Consider the following 17,515-nt stretch of genomic DNA (forward strand, 5'->3'; position numbering starts at 1 on the left):
CGGGGGTGATAAGGATGATTGCCTTTCTGGAAATAGATGGTTTCTTACCGCTTTTTGTGAGGACCAGAAATGGTGATGCATGTTTTTCTTTCCCTATATTTTGAATTCTTGCTCATTGTAGACAATTTGGGAAATATGGGTAAAGTGTAAGTAGAAACAAAATTACCATTTTTGTCATTACAATTAATAGGAAGATGGTAGTAACTATAGCTGATATTCATTATCAACAAATGTTTATTGTACTTCAGTTCTTCTCTAGTATGCCAGGAATTATCCTAAGTGGTAAGAATACAGAATGAATAGAATAGGCAAACGTCTCTGCCCTCTAGAGGTTAAATTTGACTAAAAGAGCCCTTATTAAGTACCAGGATGATCTTTCTCAACTTTCTGATTCACCCTGTCAGGGAGGCCCTGTTTTCCCCTCCATCTTATGGATGAGGAGACAGGCGCGGAGAGTCCAGATGACCCGCAGCAGGACTGGACTCCTGCTGGAACTCTGCAGTAGCTAGTTTCTGTTTCCTTAGACTAGAGCCTGTATGTCTGGGGTCTTGGCCTGGCTCTTTTGTTTTTTAAGTTTAATTTTAAAAATCACTTTTCTTCATTGTTAAAAAGAACTGTGTCTTCCTTAAGGAAAATTTAGATAGGATATGTAAGCAAAAAGAAAAATTACAGGGGCTGGCCTGGTGGCATCATGGTGAGTTCGTTTACTTCGCTTCAGTGGCCCGGGGTTCACAGGTTCAGATTCCAGACGTGGACCTAGGATCACTTGTCAAGCCATGCTGTGGTGGCGTCCCACATAAACAGATGAAGACTGGCACAGATGTTAGCTCAGGGACCATCTTCCTCAAGCAAAAAGAGGAAGATTGGCAACAGATGTTAGCTCAGGGCCAGTCTTCCTCACCCAAAAAAACAAACAAACAAAACCAACCAGAAAAATTACAGAGATAATATTGTTAGCATTTTACACACTTTTTCCAGTTACTGTTCTAAGTAAAAAATAAATGAATACCTAAATAGATTAAATTGTATTTGTAAAGATGGAATCATGCAGACATATTTTGATCTGCTTTTAAATTTTTAAAAAATTTTATTGAGGCCATGATAGTTTATAACATTTTGAAATTTCAGTTGGACATTATTATTTGTCAGTCACCATATATATGTGCCCCTTACCTCCTTATGCCTACCCCCAACTGCCTTCCCCTCTGGTAACCACTAATCTGTTCTCTTTGTCCATGTATTTGTTTGTCTTCCACATATGAGTGAAATCATACAGCTTTTGTCTTTCTCTGTCTGGCTTGTTTTGTTTGACACAATACCCTCAGGTTCCATCCATTTAGTAAATGGGACAATTTTGTCCTTTTTTGTGGCTGAGTAGTATTCCATGTATATACATACCACATCTTCTTTATCCATTCATCAATCAGTGGGCGCTTGTGTTGGCTTCCACATCTTGGCTATTGTGAATAATTCTGCAATGAGCGTTAGTCTGTTTGAATTGTTGATTTCAAGTTCTTTGGATAAATCCCCAGTAGTGAGATAGCTGGTTTGTATGGTATTGCTGTTTTTAATTTTTTGAGAAATCTCCATGCCGTTTTCCATAGTGGCTGCATCAGCTTGCATTCCTACCAGCAGTGTATGAGGGTTCCCTTTTCTCCACATCCTCTCCAACATTTGTTTTTTGTCTTGGTGATTATAGCCATTCTGACAGGTGTAAGATGCTGTCTCACTGTAGTTTTGATTTGCATTTCCCTGATGATTAGTCATGTTGCACATCTTTTCATGTGTCTGTTGGCCATCTCTGTATCTTGGGAAATATGTCTGTTTGTATCCTCTGCCCATTGTTTGATTGGGTTGGTTTTTTTTTTTTTTTGCTGTTGAGTTGTGTGAGTTCTTTATGTATTTTGGAGATAACTCCTTGTCAGATATATGATTTACAAATACTTTCTCCCAGTTGTTGGATTGTCTTTTCATTTTGTTCGTGGTTTCCTTTGCCTTGCAGAAGTTCTTTATCTGATGAAGTCCCATTTATTTTTTCTTTTGTTTGCCTTGCTTAAGTAGACATGGTATTCAAAAAGATCCTTCTAAGACCGATGTCAAAGAGTGTACTGCCTATATTTTCTTCTAGGAGTTTTATGGTTTCACGTCCTACTTTTAAGTCTTTAATCCATTTTGAGTTAATTTTTGTGAAGGCAAAAGATAACGGTCTACTTTCATTCTTTTGCATGTGGCTGTCCAGTTTTCCCAGCACAATTTTTTGAAGAGACTTTCCCCTCTCCATTGTATGTTTTGTGCTCCTTTGTCGGAGATGAGCTATCCGTAGATGTGTGGTTTTATTCCTGGGCTTTGAATTCTGTTCCATTGATCTGTGTGACTGTTTTGGTACCAGTACCATGCTGTTTTGATTACTGTAGCTTTGTAGTATATTTTGAAGTCATGGATTGTGATGCCTCCAGCTTTGTTCTTTTTTCTCAGGATTGCTTTAGCTATTTGGGGTCTTTTGTTGCCCCATATGTATTTTAGGATTCTTTGTTTTATTTCTGTTAAGAATGTCATTGGGATTGCATGGAATCTGTGCATTGCTTTAGGTTGTATGGACATTTTAACTATGTTTATTCTTCCAATCCATGTGCATGGAATGTCTTTCCATTTCTTTATGTCATCATCTATTGCTTTCAATAATATCTTGCTGTTTTCATTGTATAGGTCTTTCACCTCCTTGGTTAAATTTACTCCTAGATACTTTATTCTTTGTTGCGATTGTAAATGGGATTGTGTTCTTGAGTTCTCTTTCTGTTAGTTTGTTATCAGAGTATAGAAATGCAACAGATTTTTGTAAGTTGATTTTCTATGCTGCAACTTTGCTATAGTTGTTGATTATTTCTAATAGTTTTCTGGTGGATTCTTTAGGGGTTTCTATACATAAAATCATGTTGTTTGCAAACAGAGAGAGTTTCACTTCTTCCTTGCCAATTTGGATACCTTTTATTTCTTTTTCTTACCTAATTGCTCTGGCCAAAACCTCCAGTACTATGTTGAATACGAGTGGTGAGAGTGAGCACCCTTGTCTTGTTCCTGTTCCCAGAGGGATGGTCTTCAGTTTTTCCCTGTTGAGTAGGATGTTGGCAATGGGTTTGTCATATATTGCCTTTATTATGTTGAGGTACTTTCCTTTTATACCCATTTTATTGAGAGTTTTATGGTAATTGGATGTTGGGTCTTGTCAAATGCTTTGTCTGCATCTATTGAGATGATCATGTGTTTTTTATTCCTCAGTTTTGTTAATGTGGTGTATCACGTTGATTGATGTGTGGATGTTGAACCATCCCTGCATCCCTGATATAAATCCCACTTGATCACAGTGTATGGTTCTTTTAATGTATTACTTTGTTTGGTTTGCCACCATTTTGTTGAGGACTTTTGCATCTATGTTCATCAGTGATATTGGCCTGTAATTTTCCTTCTTTGTGTTGTCCTTGTCTGGCTTTGGGATCTGAGTGATGTTGGCCTCATAAAATGTGTTAGGAAATGTTCTGTCTTCTTCAATATTTTGGAAAAATTTGAGAAGGATAAATTCTTCTTTGAGTGTTTGGTAGAATTCTCCAGAGAAGCCATCTGGTCGTGAACTTTTATTTTTTTGGGAGGTTTTTTATTACTGTTTCAATCTCTTTGCTTGTGATTGGTCTATTCAGATTCTCTATTTCTTCTTGATTCAGTTTTGAGAGGTTGTATGAGTCTTAAGAATTTATCCATTTCTTCTAGATTGTCCAATTTGTTGGCATATAGTTTTTCATTGTATTCTCATAATCCTTTGTATTTCTCTGGTATCTGTTGTAATTTCTCCTCTTTCATATCTAATTTTATTTATTCGAGGCTTCTCTCTTTTTTTCTTAGTGAGCTAAGGGTTTCTCAATTTTTGTTTATCTTCTCGAAGAACCAGCTCTTAGTTTCATTGATCCTTTCTGCTGTTTTTTTGGTATCTATTTCAATTATTTCTGCTCTGATTTTTGTTATTTCCCTCCTTCTGCTGAATTCTGAATTTGGAATTGGTTTGTTCTTTTTTTTCTGGTTCTGTCAGGTGTAGTTTGAGATTGTTTATTTGAGATTGTTCTTGTTTGTTAAGGTGGGCCTGTATTGCTGTGAATTTCCCTTTAGGACTGCTTTTGCTGCATCCCATGTGAGTGGGTATGGTCTGTTTTCATGTTCAATTGTCTCCAGATATTCTTTGATTTCTCCTTTAATTTTTCAATGATCCATTGGGTGTTCATTGGCATGTTGTTTAGTATCCACATTTTTGTCACTTTCCCAGCTTTTTTCTTGTAGTTGATTCTAGTTTCCTAGCATTATGGTCGGAAAAGATGCTTGATATGATTTCAGTCTTCCTAAATTTATTGAGGCTTGCCTTGTTTCCCAACATACGTTCCATGTGCACTTGAGAAAAATCTATATTTGGCTAATTTTGGATGGAGTGTTCTATACATATTTAAGTCCATCCAGTCTAGTTTTTCATTTAGTTCCACTATTTCCTTGTTGACTTTCTGTCTGGATGATCTATCCATTGATGTAAGTGGGGCGTTGAGATTCCCTACTATTGTTGTGTTTCTCTTAATATCTCCTTTTAGGTCAATTAATATTTGCTTTGTGTACTTTGATGCTCCAGTGTTGGGTGCATATGTATTTATAAGTATTATGTCCTCTTGGTGGAATGTCCCTTTTATCATTTTATACTGCCTCTCTTTGTCTCTCATTACTTGTTTTGTCTTGAAGTCTACTTTGTCTGATATAAGTATGATAACATCTGCTTTCTTTTGTTTGCTATTAGCTTGAAGTATCTCTTCCATCCCTTCACTCTACACCTGTGTTTGTCTTTAGAGCTGAGACGTGTTTCCTGGAGGCAGCATATTGTTGGGTCTTGTTTTTTAATTCATCCTGCCACTCTGTATCTTTTGACTGGAAAATTTAGTCCATTTATATTTGGAGTGATTATTGATTTATGAGGACTTACTGCTGCCATTTTATCACTTGTTTTCTCGTTGTTCTGTATTTCCCTTGTTTCTTTCCTGTGTTTCAGACTGCCAGTTCAGTTTCATGGCTTTCTGTGATAGTTTTCTAAGTTTTCTCTTTATTTGTCATTTGTGTCTCTGTTCTGATTTTTTGTATAGTGGTTACCATCAGGTTTGTATAAAAGATCTCGTAGATGAGATAGTCCATTTTCTAATAGCCTGTTATTTCCTTAGTCTAAGCAGGTTCCACCCCCTCCTCTTCCCCATCTAAGTTATTGTTGTCACAACTTATTCCATTTTGTGTTGTGAGTTTGTGGTTAAAATGAAGTGATTATGTTTATTCTTGATATTTTCCTTCCCGTTATCTTTAAGGTTATGATTAAGTGTTTCCTAACCTGTTCTCGTAGCTGCAATTTTCTGATTTCGTCTGCCTAATTATCTCCTTGCTCAAGGCTTTGTAAACCCTTTTTTTTTTTTTTCGGGTACGAGGGCTTTCTTGGTCATTTCTTGGGGTGGGGGGTGTCTTGTTGCAATGGTCTCCGTCAGCTTTTGTTTATCTGGGAAAGTTTTTATTATGCCATCGTATCTGAAGTATATTTTTGCTAGATAGAGTATTCTTGCCTGAAGGTTTTTGTCTTTTGGTATTTTGAATATATCATTCCACTCTCTCCTAGCCTGTACTGTTTCTGCTGAGAAATCTGCTGAAAGCCTGATAGGGGTTGCTTTGTAGGTTATTTTCTTCTGCCTTGCTGCCCTTAATGTTTTTTCTTTGTCATTGACTTTTGCCAGTTTTACTAATAAATACCTTGGAGAAGGTATTTTTACATTGATATAATTAGGAGTTATATTAGCTTGTTTTCCTTGTAATTCCACCTCCTTCCCCAGGTTTGGGAAGTTCTCAGCTATTATTTCTTTGAATAAGCTCTATGCTTCTCTCTCCCCCTCCCCACCTTCTCCCTATACCTATAATCCTTATGTTGCATTTCCTAATTGAGTCGGATATTTCTCAGAGAATTTCTTCATATCTTTTTAGTCTTAGTTCTCTCTCCTCCTTCACCTGAAGCATTTCTATATTTCTATTCTGTAAATTGCTAATTTTCTCCTCTATAATATCAGCTCTGTTATTTAAGGACTCCAGATTTTTCTTTATCTCAATAATTGATTTTTTCATATCTGACATTTCTAATTGGTTTTTCTTTATAGTTTCAATCACTTTTATGAAGAATTCCGTCTGTTCATTAATTTTATTCCTGATTTCATTGAGCTGTCTTTCTGAGTTCTCTTGTAACTCCTTGAGTTTTTTAATGATAGCTATTTTGAATTCTCTGTCATTTAGATTGTAAATTTCTGTGCCTTTGGGATTGATTTCTGGGTGTTTGTCTTTTTCTTTCTGGTCTGGAGTAGTAACATACCTCTTCTTAATATTTGATGGGGTAGATTTGTTCCTTTTTGCACAGTGATAATATCTGGTCACAGATTCCACCTGCCACCACTGGTGGGGCGGGCAGGAGCTGTGAATTCTGAGCCTGCTGTGATCCCTGACAGCTGTGCCTGTCTGAGCCTGGGCCACTCCTTGGGACTGCAGATCCCCTGTGGGCTCCCCTACCAAATGAGAAAGCTGTTACATGGGTGCTCAGGGCTTCTGCCACCTGCTCCCACAGTCCCACCGAGACACGCTTCCTGCTTTGGGGATGCAGTAGTACTGTGGGCATTCACAGCAGCCGGGAACTCATTTGGCCCAGCTGCTGTCTCCTCCTAGGTCACACCACCAATTGTGCTTGGTAGGTGGGGCCTCCCCACTGGGTCCGAGCCTGGGCTGCTCCCTGGGGACTACAGTGGCACTGTGGGCTCTCCAAGAAAGCAATCATGCAGGGGCTCAGGGCTGCTGTCTCCTGTTCCTGCAGTTGTGCTGAGGTGTGCTCCACCCTGAGCCACAGCAGTATTATGAGCACTCCAGCTAGGAGAGCAGTTGCAGGCATGCATAGGGCTGCTGGGGGGCTGGAGAGTGCTCACCTATCTTCACCACTTCCCAGTAGTGGTCCATCCACCTTCTGATGTATAGCTGCTTGGGTCTCTCAGGCATCCTGTTGTGCTGTGTGGGTATCCTCTATTGATCAGTGAGTGTCCATTTAGTTGTAGTTCGAAGGGGGAGAGACAAAGGTAACAGCTCACTCCACCATGTTGGTGACATCACTCCAACTTGCTTTTTTTCCATTTAAAATACAGTTTAGACCTCTTTTCCTGTTAGTATTCTTCTAAGATGGTATGTCTCTCATTTTAGACATGTGAGTACAGCCTTCACAGTTTTTGACATATCTCTATACCATTTGTTCTTTTACCTACTTCACATATTTAAAAAAATCTGCTGTCTTAAAAAAATCAGAAAGGGAACTGTATGTCACTTCATGACTGGAAAATCAGTGGCACTTGCTCAGATAGGTACCATAAAAGTAAATGCCATGAAAATGAAACCCATAATGAAATTGTAGCCAGACCCTGTTTGTTACAGTAAACTGAACAGGAGGCCAGCTCTTTTTGTTACAAACAGACAATTGGAGGTATTAGATGTGAAAATGTCTTTGGATATAATTAGAAGAACAGAAAGAGAACTGAAAAGGCAGTAACTTTTGCAGTATGGGATTCATTGTACTCTAATACCTTAACCAGGGGTTTCCAGTGTTTTTAAGTGTTTTCACAATAAGAAATAAAATTTACATTTAGACCTAGTACACATGAGCATGTGTTTGTGTGTAATTTACATATATGTACATAGATGTATTTATGTATATGTGTTATGTATACGTATTTGTGTGTGTATCACATATATACACTCCATACATCCTCCCTCATATACTATATTCCATTATCAAATATGACAGCAAGTTGTAAGACATGCATTATTTTATATAGCATTCAGAAAAAAAGCTAGCATTTTTAATTGTAAGATGCCATTGATTTTAAGACATATCCCAATTTCGGAGATGTTAAAATGTAAAAAAAATGTATGTTAGAATTGATGAAATCAGGGATATGCTTTGTGTTCTATTCTTTTCTATTTCAGTTCTTTAAAAAATGCTGGATTAAATTGATATTGCAAACTATAATGGATTGCAGCCTGAAATTTGAAAAACATTAAATTTGAGTTGTAAAGTATGAATCCTCAGTCTTAGTTTACATAAAGATTAGTGTAGATGAATTTTAGATATAAATGTAAAAGGTGAAATAAAACTTCTAGGCTGCTACATGGAAGTATATCTTTATGATTGTAGGAGGAGAAATCTCTCTTACGCAGGACACCCAAAGCACAAGTTATAATAAAAGAAGCAATGGTTAAATTACACTTCATTGAAATTAATTACATCTTTGTATTAAAGACGCCATTAAGAGAAGGAAAAGTTAAGCCACAGATAAGGAGACGTCTGCAATAAATATATTTGAAAAAGCACTCCATTCTAGAATATATAAAAAACTTATAGAAATCAATAAGAAAAGACTGTCCAATTAAAGAATGGTCAAAAAAACTTTGTTTTACAAACCAAGATATCCAAATGGCTAATAAATTTATGAAAAGGTGCTCAATATCATTAGTCATCAGGAAAATGGAGATTAAAAGCACAGGGAGATACTACTGTACTCCCAACAGAATGTTAAAATTAAAAAACAAACAAACAGAAAACCAAACTAAACCAAAAAAAACCCCCAAAACTGTACCTAGTAAGGAGCAGCTAGAACTCACATACACTGCTAGTGGGAGTGATTTCTAACTTTATTTAAGATTGCTTCTGTGGCCTAGGATCCTCTGTCAGTTTTTTTCCAACGTTCTGTGGAAAATCAGGTGTTTTGTTTGTTTTATTCTGCTTGATCTGTCAAAGATGGAAAGATGTTTAAAAAAATTTTAAGGGGCTGGCCCCATGGCCGAGTGGCTAAGTTCGTGCGTTCTGCTTCGCCTGCCCAAGGTTTCGCTGGTTTGGATCCTGGGCACGGACATGGCACTGCTCATCAGGCCATGCTGAGGCGGCATCCCACATAGCACAACCAGAGGCACTTACAGCTAGAATATACAACTATGTGCTGGGGGGCTTTGGGGAGAAGAAGAAGACGAAGAAAAGGAAGATTGGCAACAGATGATAGCTCAGGTGCCAATCTTTAAAAAAAAAAAATTAAGAATATTTCTAACTTTTTTCCTTGATGTACTTTACAGAATTTTATTCAATATATTAAAGCAGACATTATCCTCTTTATACATTTTTCCTTTTAGAGGTTTTCAGCACTCTTTATGTTATTCAATGGTTTGACTTGAATATTGTTCTACTTGCAGTAATGACTTGTGCTTTTCTTTTAATTTGAATTTTCCTGTTATGTTTTTGCTCGTTCCTTTTAGCCTTTTTGTGTGATTTTTCTTATGCTTACCCATGTGGGCAGGGGAATGCCCAGATTCAATTTCATTTTATTGAAAAATGCTGGTTGCAGCCCACCAAATTGATTTCATAGGCTACAACTAGTAGTTGGAAAACACCTGAGATATATTTTTCTGTATGGAAAGTACATTGACTTCTTAGTAGAACAGAGCTGGATCTGAGTCCCATGTCTCTCATTTACTAACTATGTGACTCTTAATCAGTTACTTAATTCTCTGATCCTTAGTTTCTTCTGTAAAACTGGAATATTTACTTTTATATTTTTTTCTGAAGATTAAAAGACAATGTATGAAACAAGCCTAGTACAGAGACTTAATAAGGTTAGCTAATAGCATTTTGCATTATGTATTTGTCATCCTTAATGTCTTAAATCCAAAAATTTAAAAACACGAGAAAATGGCAAAGTGCTCCCATGTCTTCCAGATTCTTTGTAGGTTTTTTTTACTTCTTCTCAGGAGTAAAGATGCTTTTTGTATGAAAATCTTACATTGTATCAGCATTTCTTATCATGAAACTCAAAATACAGAATTTGCAGCATTTTTAAAGTAGGAAATTGGTTCCTCTTGTGTAATTTTTGAATTAGGGAATTTTCCAAGTGTAATATATTCTGTGTGTGTTAGTGGCACCTACTGGCAAAGATATATCGCTGCTTAGAGCCTGCTGTGCCTATACACAGACTAACCCTGTGTAGCAGTCTGGGAAGGATGATGTGGAGTAGGAGAGGAATATATTGTGTTTACCAAAAGTGGGCATTTCCTCTGTCTCAGAAGTATTTGTCCGGTGAAGTAGGAGGAAGGAATTATGCCATGCTATTGTCCTAGTCCAGTGGTTGCCAGTATGTGCTATCTATTATTAAGAGATATGACAAAAGGGGGATGTCCATATCCAACAGACTTGGGAAAGCTAGATTAAGCTAACTTAACCTGATTTTTAAATTATGAAACATTGCAGAGCCGTTAGTTTCTTAGGGAAGAGTATTGTGACCTCTGGGGGTGGGGCTGCGGGGAGGGTGAGAGCACTCACGCAGGGCACAGCATTTGTCAGACTTCATTAGACCCTGGGATCCTTTTTTTTTTGAGCATCTCTTATGTCACCCGGAAGACTCTTTGGCAATGATCCTCTGATCACTGTGGCTTGAGACTAGTATTTCCCTTTTGGCGTCTTCTCCTGAAGGCTTTGTAAGAGAAGAAACGGCATTAGATTCTCACGGCGTTTGGTGGTTCTGAAATACCACGTATTGGGATGGAGTCTGTTGTGATAGTATCAGTGTAGTTTCCTTACTTAGGATGGTGCTACTACATGGACCACAGTATTTTGCCATAGCAGTGATTTTAAAGCAGAGACATACAAAAAAATGACCTGGAGAACTTAAAAAAAATATACGTATATGCCTAGGCTCCATCCATTCTGGTCAGCTGTTTGGTGAAAGACATGCTTTGCTGTCTTCCTGCATTTGGGATACCTTTGACGAAAGCTCTGGATCTTTCTGGAGGCATATATACACACTAACTTTTGTAAGTGACTTCATGATGTTTACAGCTCTCATTCACACCCCCAAGCCTATGGATCTCTAAAGAACTCCTCATATCAAATTTTCCCAAATAAGAATTTACTGGCCAGCAGGACTTACCCCAGAATTAAGATATGTCCGATACTCCATGAATTGCTTGGTCATGGTGAGAACAGACTGTAGTTGAAGTCACGTGCTGTCACAGGGGCCAAAGGACAAAAGCCCAAAGAGAAAGGTGGGCCAGGCCTGAGATAGCGGTGATTTAGTGTATCTTCCCGAGGAGGCAAGTTTAGGAGCTCACACCCTTAGAGCAGGGGCTCTCAAGGGGGCAGTTTTGCGTCCACTGTCCACCCGCCCCCCCCAACATTTGGCAATCGAGACATTTTTGGTTGTCACCATTAGGTCAGGAAGAGGCTGCTACTGGCATCTAGTAGGTAGAAGTCAGGGACGCTGCTCAACATCCACAGTGCTCATGACAGCCCCCCACGACAAAGAATTATCTGGCCCCAAATGTCCATAATGCTAAGGTTGATCTGCCCCCAGAGTCTAGCTGCTTCTTCCTAGATTGTCTTTCATAGGAAGGTCTACATTTTTATGCACATGTGATACTTCTTGGTAGATGGAGGAGGAAAGAGACGATAATGAGAAGGGTAGGAAGCCAGGTTGGTATTTCAAAGAACTTTCCTTTCCCAGAAGTGTTGGAGACTTAAAGAGGATGTCGACTCTCAGATTGGCTTACCTCATGGTTGCGTCTGAGAGTTGGATGTAGGAAACCACCTTCCTTTTCTCTTGGAAGGCTCATTGTTGTTTTTTTTACCTCACCCTTGAACCTGTGAGCTTTTTTCTGTTTTACGTTTAAGGAATAAAAGTCAAAGTGATTAAAAAAAATGTGGCTTTAAAGAGAATTTTTGCCATCCTTCCTCATCTCCACAACCCTGTATAGCAGGCTGAGAAAGATGGTGAGGAATAGAAAAGGTATGTATTGTGTTTACCGAAAGGTATGTATTGTATTGCATTTCCTTTGTCTCCCAGAAGTATTTGCCTGATGAAGTGGGAGGAAGAAGGAATTATGCCATGCTCTTGCCCTAGTCCAGTGTTTGCCAGTATATGCTAAGCTGTTATTGAGATATTATTATAAAAAGGAAGTGTTCATATCCAGCAAACTTTGGAAAGCTGGATTAAACTAACTTGACCTGGTTTTTAAGTTATGAGATGTTACAGAGCCTCTAGTATCTTAATGAAGTGCATTGCAATCTGTGTGTGGGCCTGTGTATGTTGGGGGGAGAGTGTGCACATGAGCATGCAGCATTTCTCAATCTTACTTGACCCTGGGACCCTCTTTTCTCTGAGCATCTCGTGTCACCTGGAATACTCTTTGGAAATGGTCCTCTTATCAGTGTAACTTGAGAGCAGCATTTTCACTTTGGCACCTTCTCCTGAAGGCTTTATAGGAGAAGCTGAAAAAGTATGTATGATGGAGGAGCTATTCCAGCCCCACAGGGCTTTATTAAATGCAATTTTATTAAATTATGTATCTTTATCCATTTTCATCAAGCCATAAGAGATAGATGCTATTTTTATCATAGGGGTTGTTTTCGTCCCCGCTATGTAAATAAACACCATTTCTCTGTTTTGGAATGAATGAGAGGAAGAATTAAATTTTTTTGCTGGAAAGACAGTTGTTTCTTGTGTAGTCTACAGGGACCTCTGACATTTTTTTGCTTCCTCCCTAAGTGAGGAAAGTATTAAGGTAGCTTAGGTCAGAATACCTCTGGTGGATTCAGGCTCCTATATTGAAAAGTTCTGAATTCAAAACACTCCACATATATGTATCCCTCCTACATTTCCTGAGGTGCCTGGAGCCAGGGGGGTGGAGACTTACTTCCCATCTCTCTTCCACTTTACATGCTCAACTCTTCATGTTTCCAGTCATTGTTTTTCTTGCCACTATCTCAGAACCCAGGACACTGTGACATTGCAAGGTTGGCTTTGTAACTACCAGTCAGACCCAGGAGATAATGCACTGAGTCACTGTTCCCACTTTATTCATTCCCCTAAGGACACCTGCCAGTTTTATTAATCCCTGAGTCCTTCAAGATAGCAGTAAAAGGAAAATTACATGGAGAGAGAAATACTACTTTTGTCTCCACACGCTTCTTCCCATTGAGGATCCTTCGCTGCTGGCACCACTCTAGACCTGTTTTGGGTACACTGCCTTCCTCCCTAGCTCAGGCTTGGCTTTCACACTTGGAGCCCTGCCCTCCCGCCCCACTCCCCTATTGCAGACCTTGGCGCTCTGCAGCTTAGAAGATTTTATTGAGGAAGCCAGTGGATTTTATCTATATGCAACCACCTGGAGCCATTCTGTCGAAGTCTGAGATTAGAAAAGTGTTAAGAAGACGCCACTTTGGGGAAAGTGGCATCTTCAAAGCAGGGCGTGAACAGATTCTTTTGAATACCGGTTACACATCAAGCGCTTTGTTGGCTAGTCCTGATCCCCACAACAACTCTGGATGGTTTGTGTTTGTCCGTGGGTAAATCAGCTTCAGCTTGCTCAGGGTCACACCACACACTGAGTGACCAAATCAGGATTCCAGCTTGTCTCTTTGGTTTCAAGGCCTTTGACTTTCCCACTATGTCCTACCCGTCCCTGATCAGAGCCGACTCTGTGGCCTCTGGGGCGCTCGTGTTCAGTGGTGCTTCTGCCGTTACGTACGTTGGGTATTTTCAAACGTATTGTCCAAACGTATGGGTCCAAACATTTTACGACTTGAAGGGCATTAAAAAAATAGGGAAAATCTGAGAGACAGGCTTATCCTCTAGAGGCAATAAACAGGATTTTGTAAATAGTGATAACTTAAACAGATCTATAAAATCCTTTTGAATATACTATGGAAAAATGTAGTTTAAACTTTGTACCCCAATCTTAGAATTTTAGGTTTGGGAAGGACTCTTATGGAGACTGCCATCCATAAAAGAGTTACTCCTTTCAGAGTACGACTCTCCCACTTCCCCTTCTCGTTAAGTTTCCATTTAGCCATTAGGTAGAAGCTTCAAAAGGGAAAATCCAATCATGTATAATCTCCAGTTAATGGGCGTCTATTGAGCGACTCGGTCACCAGAAAGAATAATTACACAGTGGCTCTTTGTGCAGTAAATACAAAAATCAAAAGCTAATGCATTCCCAGGGCAAGCCAGATTGTTACTGGCTAACAGCATCCTCCTCATCAGGGAAACGGCTGGGGCACCCACCATGCTTGCTAAGGGAGATTGCAAAGCCATTCCAGAAAAACAAGGCTATCAAGGGAGGAAAGAGAGGGAGGCAGGGGGCCTTCCAGGGCTTTGTCAGTCCTAACTGCTGATGGTTGGGGTGGATTACTGAATAGCAGACATTCTAGTCACTGTTTTGTGCAATCATCAAGAATGCAGTGGGTCTCTGGGGCTTCTTGCTACAAGTAAAGAATTACAGTGATGATTGAGATAGAGCTTCAGCCCTCTCCCATGATTTAGCCTGTTTTCTAAGCGTGCTCAACCTTCATAAATGAAGACTTTATGCTTACTTTTGTCCCGCCACTAACTGTATTGATTTATGAAAGATGAGCCCCTTGACCCAAAATGGCATGTGTTAGCCACAAGCCGAATAGTTTTTGGGTTTGTGTTAGTACACTCTAGTTTGGGTTTTCAAAATTATATTTTGGTGTAGCTATTTAGGATTTGCAAAACTCGGCGTGATTCAAATAACCTGTTTTTCCCCCCTTAGAACACTTCAGTTATGGAGGATCAAAATGAAGATGAGTCCCCAAAGAAAAGTACTCTTTGGCAGGTAGGAATGACGGCGCACAGATAAGATAGCAGTTGACTGACTGTAGCTAAGATGCTCCCTCAGCTCACGTCCTTGATGAAAACAAGAGCCAAGCATTTTTGTTTTCTTTTGTGCAATTTTGCTAGTTTCAGAACTCACTCTAATTTATCTTCTCTTCCTTAGGGATGTGTCATTATAAATGCTAAAGAACTTGGGAATTTTCACAAAGATTCTGAAGTGGCTGTTGCCTAAAATGTTGGATCTGTGGCTACTGTCTAAGCCAAAGGTGGACAATGGTGGCGTCCTTTGTCACCAGAATGGCACCCTGCCACACACCGTTGCTGATTTTCTCTTCTCCTCCTGGCCCTCTCCCCCATTTCCTATTGGTTTGCCCTTTCCTTTTAAACTCAGTTTCTTTCTTTCCTGGCTCTATTTTATTTTGCCAGTTTTGCCCCAGTTTTTTTGCGGGGTGTGGGAGGGAGCATGTGAAGTTTCATGATTTGGTGTTTTCATCAACCATTATGATACAAATAAAGTTTCCATTCATGAAGACACAAAGGCAAAACAAATCAAAATCTGAAGAGAATAATGTTAAAAAAATGTTCTGTGGGTTCATTTGATTTGAACTGAAAGGGATAGATTTGTTAGCAAGAATAAAGTGTACCCAACAAATTTATAATGAAATGAAACAAAGCAAAACGATGCCAGGAAGATCTTTCTGAGCCAAGCAGGTGGTTAGACGGAGAAATGGAAAATGTGCCATAAAATCAGTTGAACACTTGCCGCTGTTTTTTGGGAACTGTGTACAGGCTGACTTGTGTTCCCTCCCTCACGTTTGGTCTTTTGCAGTAGGGTTCTAGGATTCTCTTCATTGACTGTTGATCTTTCGGCTCGCAGTGCTTCTGAGCACTTCGGCTGTCACTTTCTCTTTCGTCTGTGTTCCAGTCAACTAGTTAATCACATACCAGTGCTCTAGGGAGCCAGATGGTGTGGAACCCTTCTGTAAATGCAATAATAACCCTTTTGCTTATCAAAGGAGATAATAGGTGTGAAAGTATTTTGTAAATTATAAAGCAGCACACAAATGCAAGTTGTTATATTTAATCTGTTATGAAAGCAATTATTTTGAAAAAATATGGAAAGAAAAGAGGAAGGAAAACAAATATAGTTTCCTTTCTCAATATTAATCACTTTTTAACATTTTCATATGTATCTTTTACTCTGTCTTGGTGTGTTCCCTTTCACACAAATTGTGATTCTAACGCTATATAAAATTTTGCATCTTGCCTTTTGTTCCTTAATATTACTTAATAAACACGTTTTCTTGTTATTAAAATCTCACTTTATAAAGTTAATTTTAATGACTACTTTATAGTACTTTGTGTAGATGTATTAAAATGTGCTTTAAGCAGTTGCCTATAATTGGGCAGTTATTGCCAGTTTTTCTCTAACATTGTGGTGAACATCCTTTGCTTAAAAGTAACAAAGATACTCTTTAAAGCAGCCTATTTTCACCACAACAAAGAATTTTCACTTCATCTGACTGTTTTGAATGCTGATTTTTTGGGTCTGTTAGATATGAAGGTTTTACTACCAGCAACTTTAAAAATTTCTGTTCAATGCTGCCCTCTGGTGGTAGCCTGTGTCAGTGAGCTCTCTTTCACCCAAATTGCAAGGGAAAAAACATTCTTTAGACAGGGAGATGGTAAGATAAACGGGGTAGGAGATAAATGCCTTCCAACTTTATACCTCTAAATGTGAACATAAGAACTTGCTTCAGACAGAAAAGATTTATAAGAGTTTTTCAAGGAAGGCCAAAGACTCCTTTGGATATTTACAAAGGATGTCTTCTTTCTGGGATGGGTTCAGGCCACTTTAAGTTAGGGGACATACTGACAACAAAAGCTCTTGGTTCTTTCTATGTAGACTTCTGAGATAAGCTAATGGAATTAATGGATGTTTGTAATGCAAGTCTAATTTTTCAAAATTCTCGTATATGTTATTCCTTGTGGTATTACACTTAAGGGGTCTGTCAGAGGAGTGATGAGCAGATAGCTTGGCACATGTTTGACAAAAGCATTGAGGTTATTTTGCTTTTAAACAGGGATGTTACTGAGCCGCATAGCATCAGTAGCAATTGTGGCTTCAGTCTAAGGATTTCGATTTTCTTTTTTTTGATGCTATTGTCCAGATGCAGTGTATGTAGTTTCACTTTTAAAAAAATATACTGGTTTTATGCAAGGACCATGCAGATTTAATGAGAAGTGCAAGTTATCACTGTGGGTTATCCATCAACTAACTACATAGGATGAAGATTTTTCAGGTTATGTGGTTTATGTTGGGTCGCTTTCTGAGTAGGTGATCCAAAAGGGAGTGAAAGGCTCACCTGTTTGCCGGCAGTTTAGTAGCCCTGGAAGCAATACAGACGTTGAAACTGTTGGGTGTAATGAAGCTTTTTCGACTGAGTTGTCTTCAGATTTCCCCATTAGATAAAGCGGTGGGTTTCAAAGTGTCGTCCCCAAAGTGTCCTCTCTGGACCAGCAGCGTCAGCATCACCTGGGTACTTGTTAGAAATGCAGATTCTCGCACTCTACCCAGGCCAGGAGGATCAGAACATTTGTGGTGGGGCCTGGCCATCTGTGTGTTAAGAAGCCCTCTTGTTATTCTGATGTACCCATAAATGTGAGAACCATTGGCGTAGACGAATATGTCGTTAACTTTCAACTTTGAGGAAGTAAAACAAGCTATTAATAGTCAGTCAGTTGCCACTTTGCCCAGTTGA

At 38.9% G+C, this 17,515-nt stretch overlaps 1 protein-coding gene across 23 annotated transcripts in view; it reads left to right on the forward strand.

Moving 5' to 3' along the window:
• The window catches only part of FBXW11 (F-box and WD repeat domain containing 11), a 124,364-nt gene that overhangs the window by 64,852 nt on the left and 41,997 nt on the right, over positions 1-17,515 (forward strand). For 13 of the 23 annotated variants that reach the window (XM_008509752.2, XM_008509777.2, XM_008509746.2 and 10 more), the window contains one exon: positions 14,692-14,754. The exons of 7 other annotated variants lie outside the window; for them this stretch is intronic. In XM_008509752.2, coding sequence (XP_008507974.1) covers positions 14,692-14,754 — 63 coding nt within the window. Of the gene's footprint in view, positions 1-11,791; positions 11,907-14,691; positions 14,755-17,515 lie in introns of all 23 variants that reach the window. 3 more of the 23 variants (XM_070570334.1, XM_070570337.1, XM_070570343.1) reach the window with 1 other exon arrangement.

This window comes from Equus przewalskii, chromosome 13, assembly GCF_037783145.1.
Source record: "Equus przewalskii isolate Varuska chromosome 13, EquPr2, whole genome shotgun sequence".
NCBI classification, from domain to species: Eukaryota; Metazoa; Chordata; class Mammalia; order Perissodactyla; family Equidae; genus Equus; species Equus przewalskii.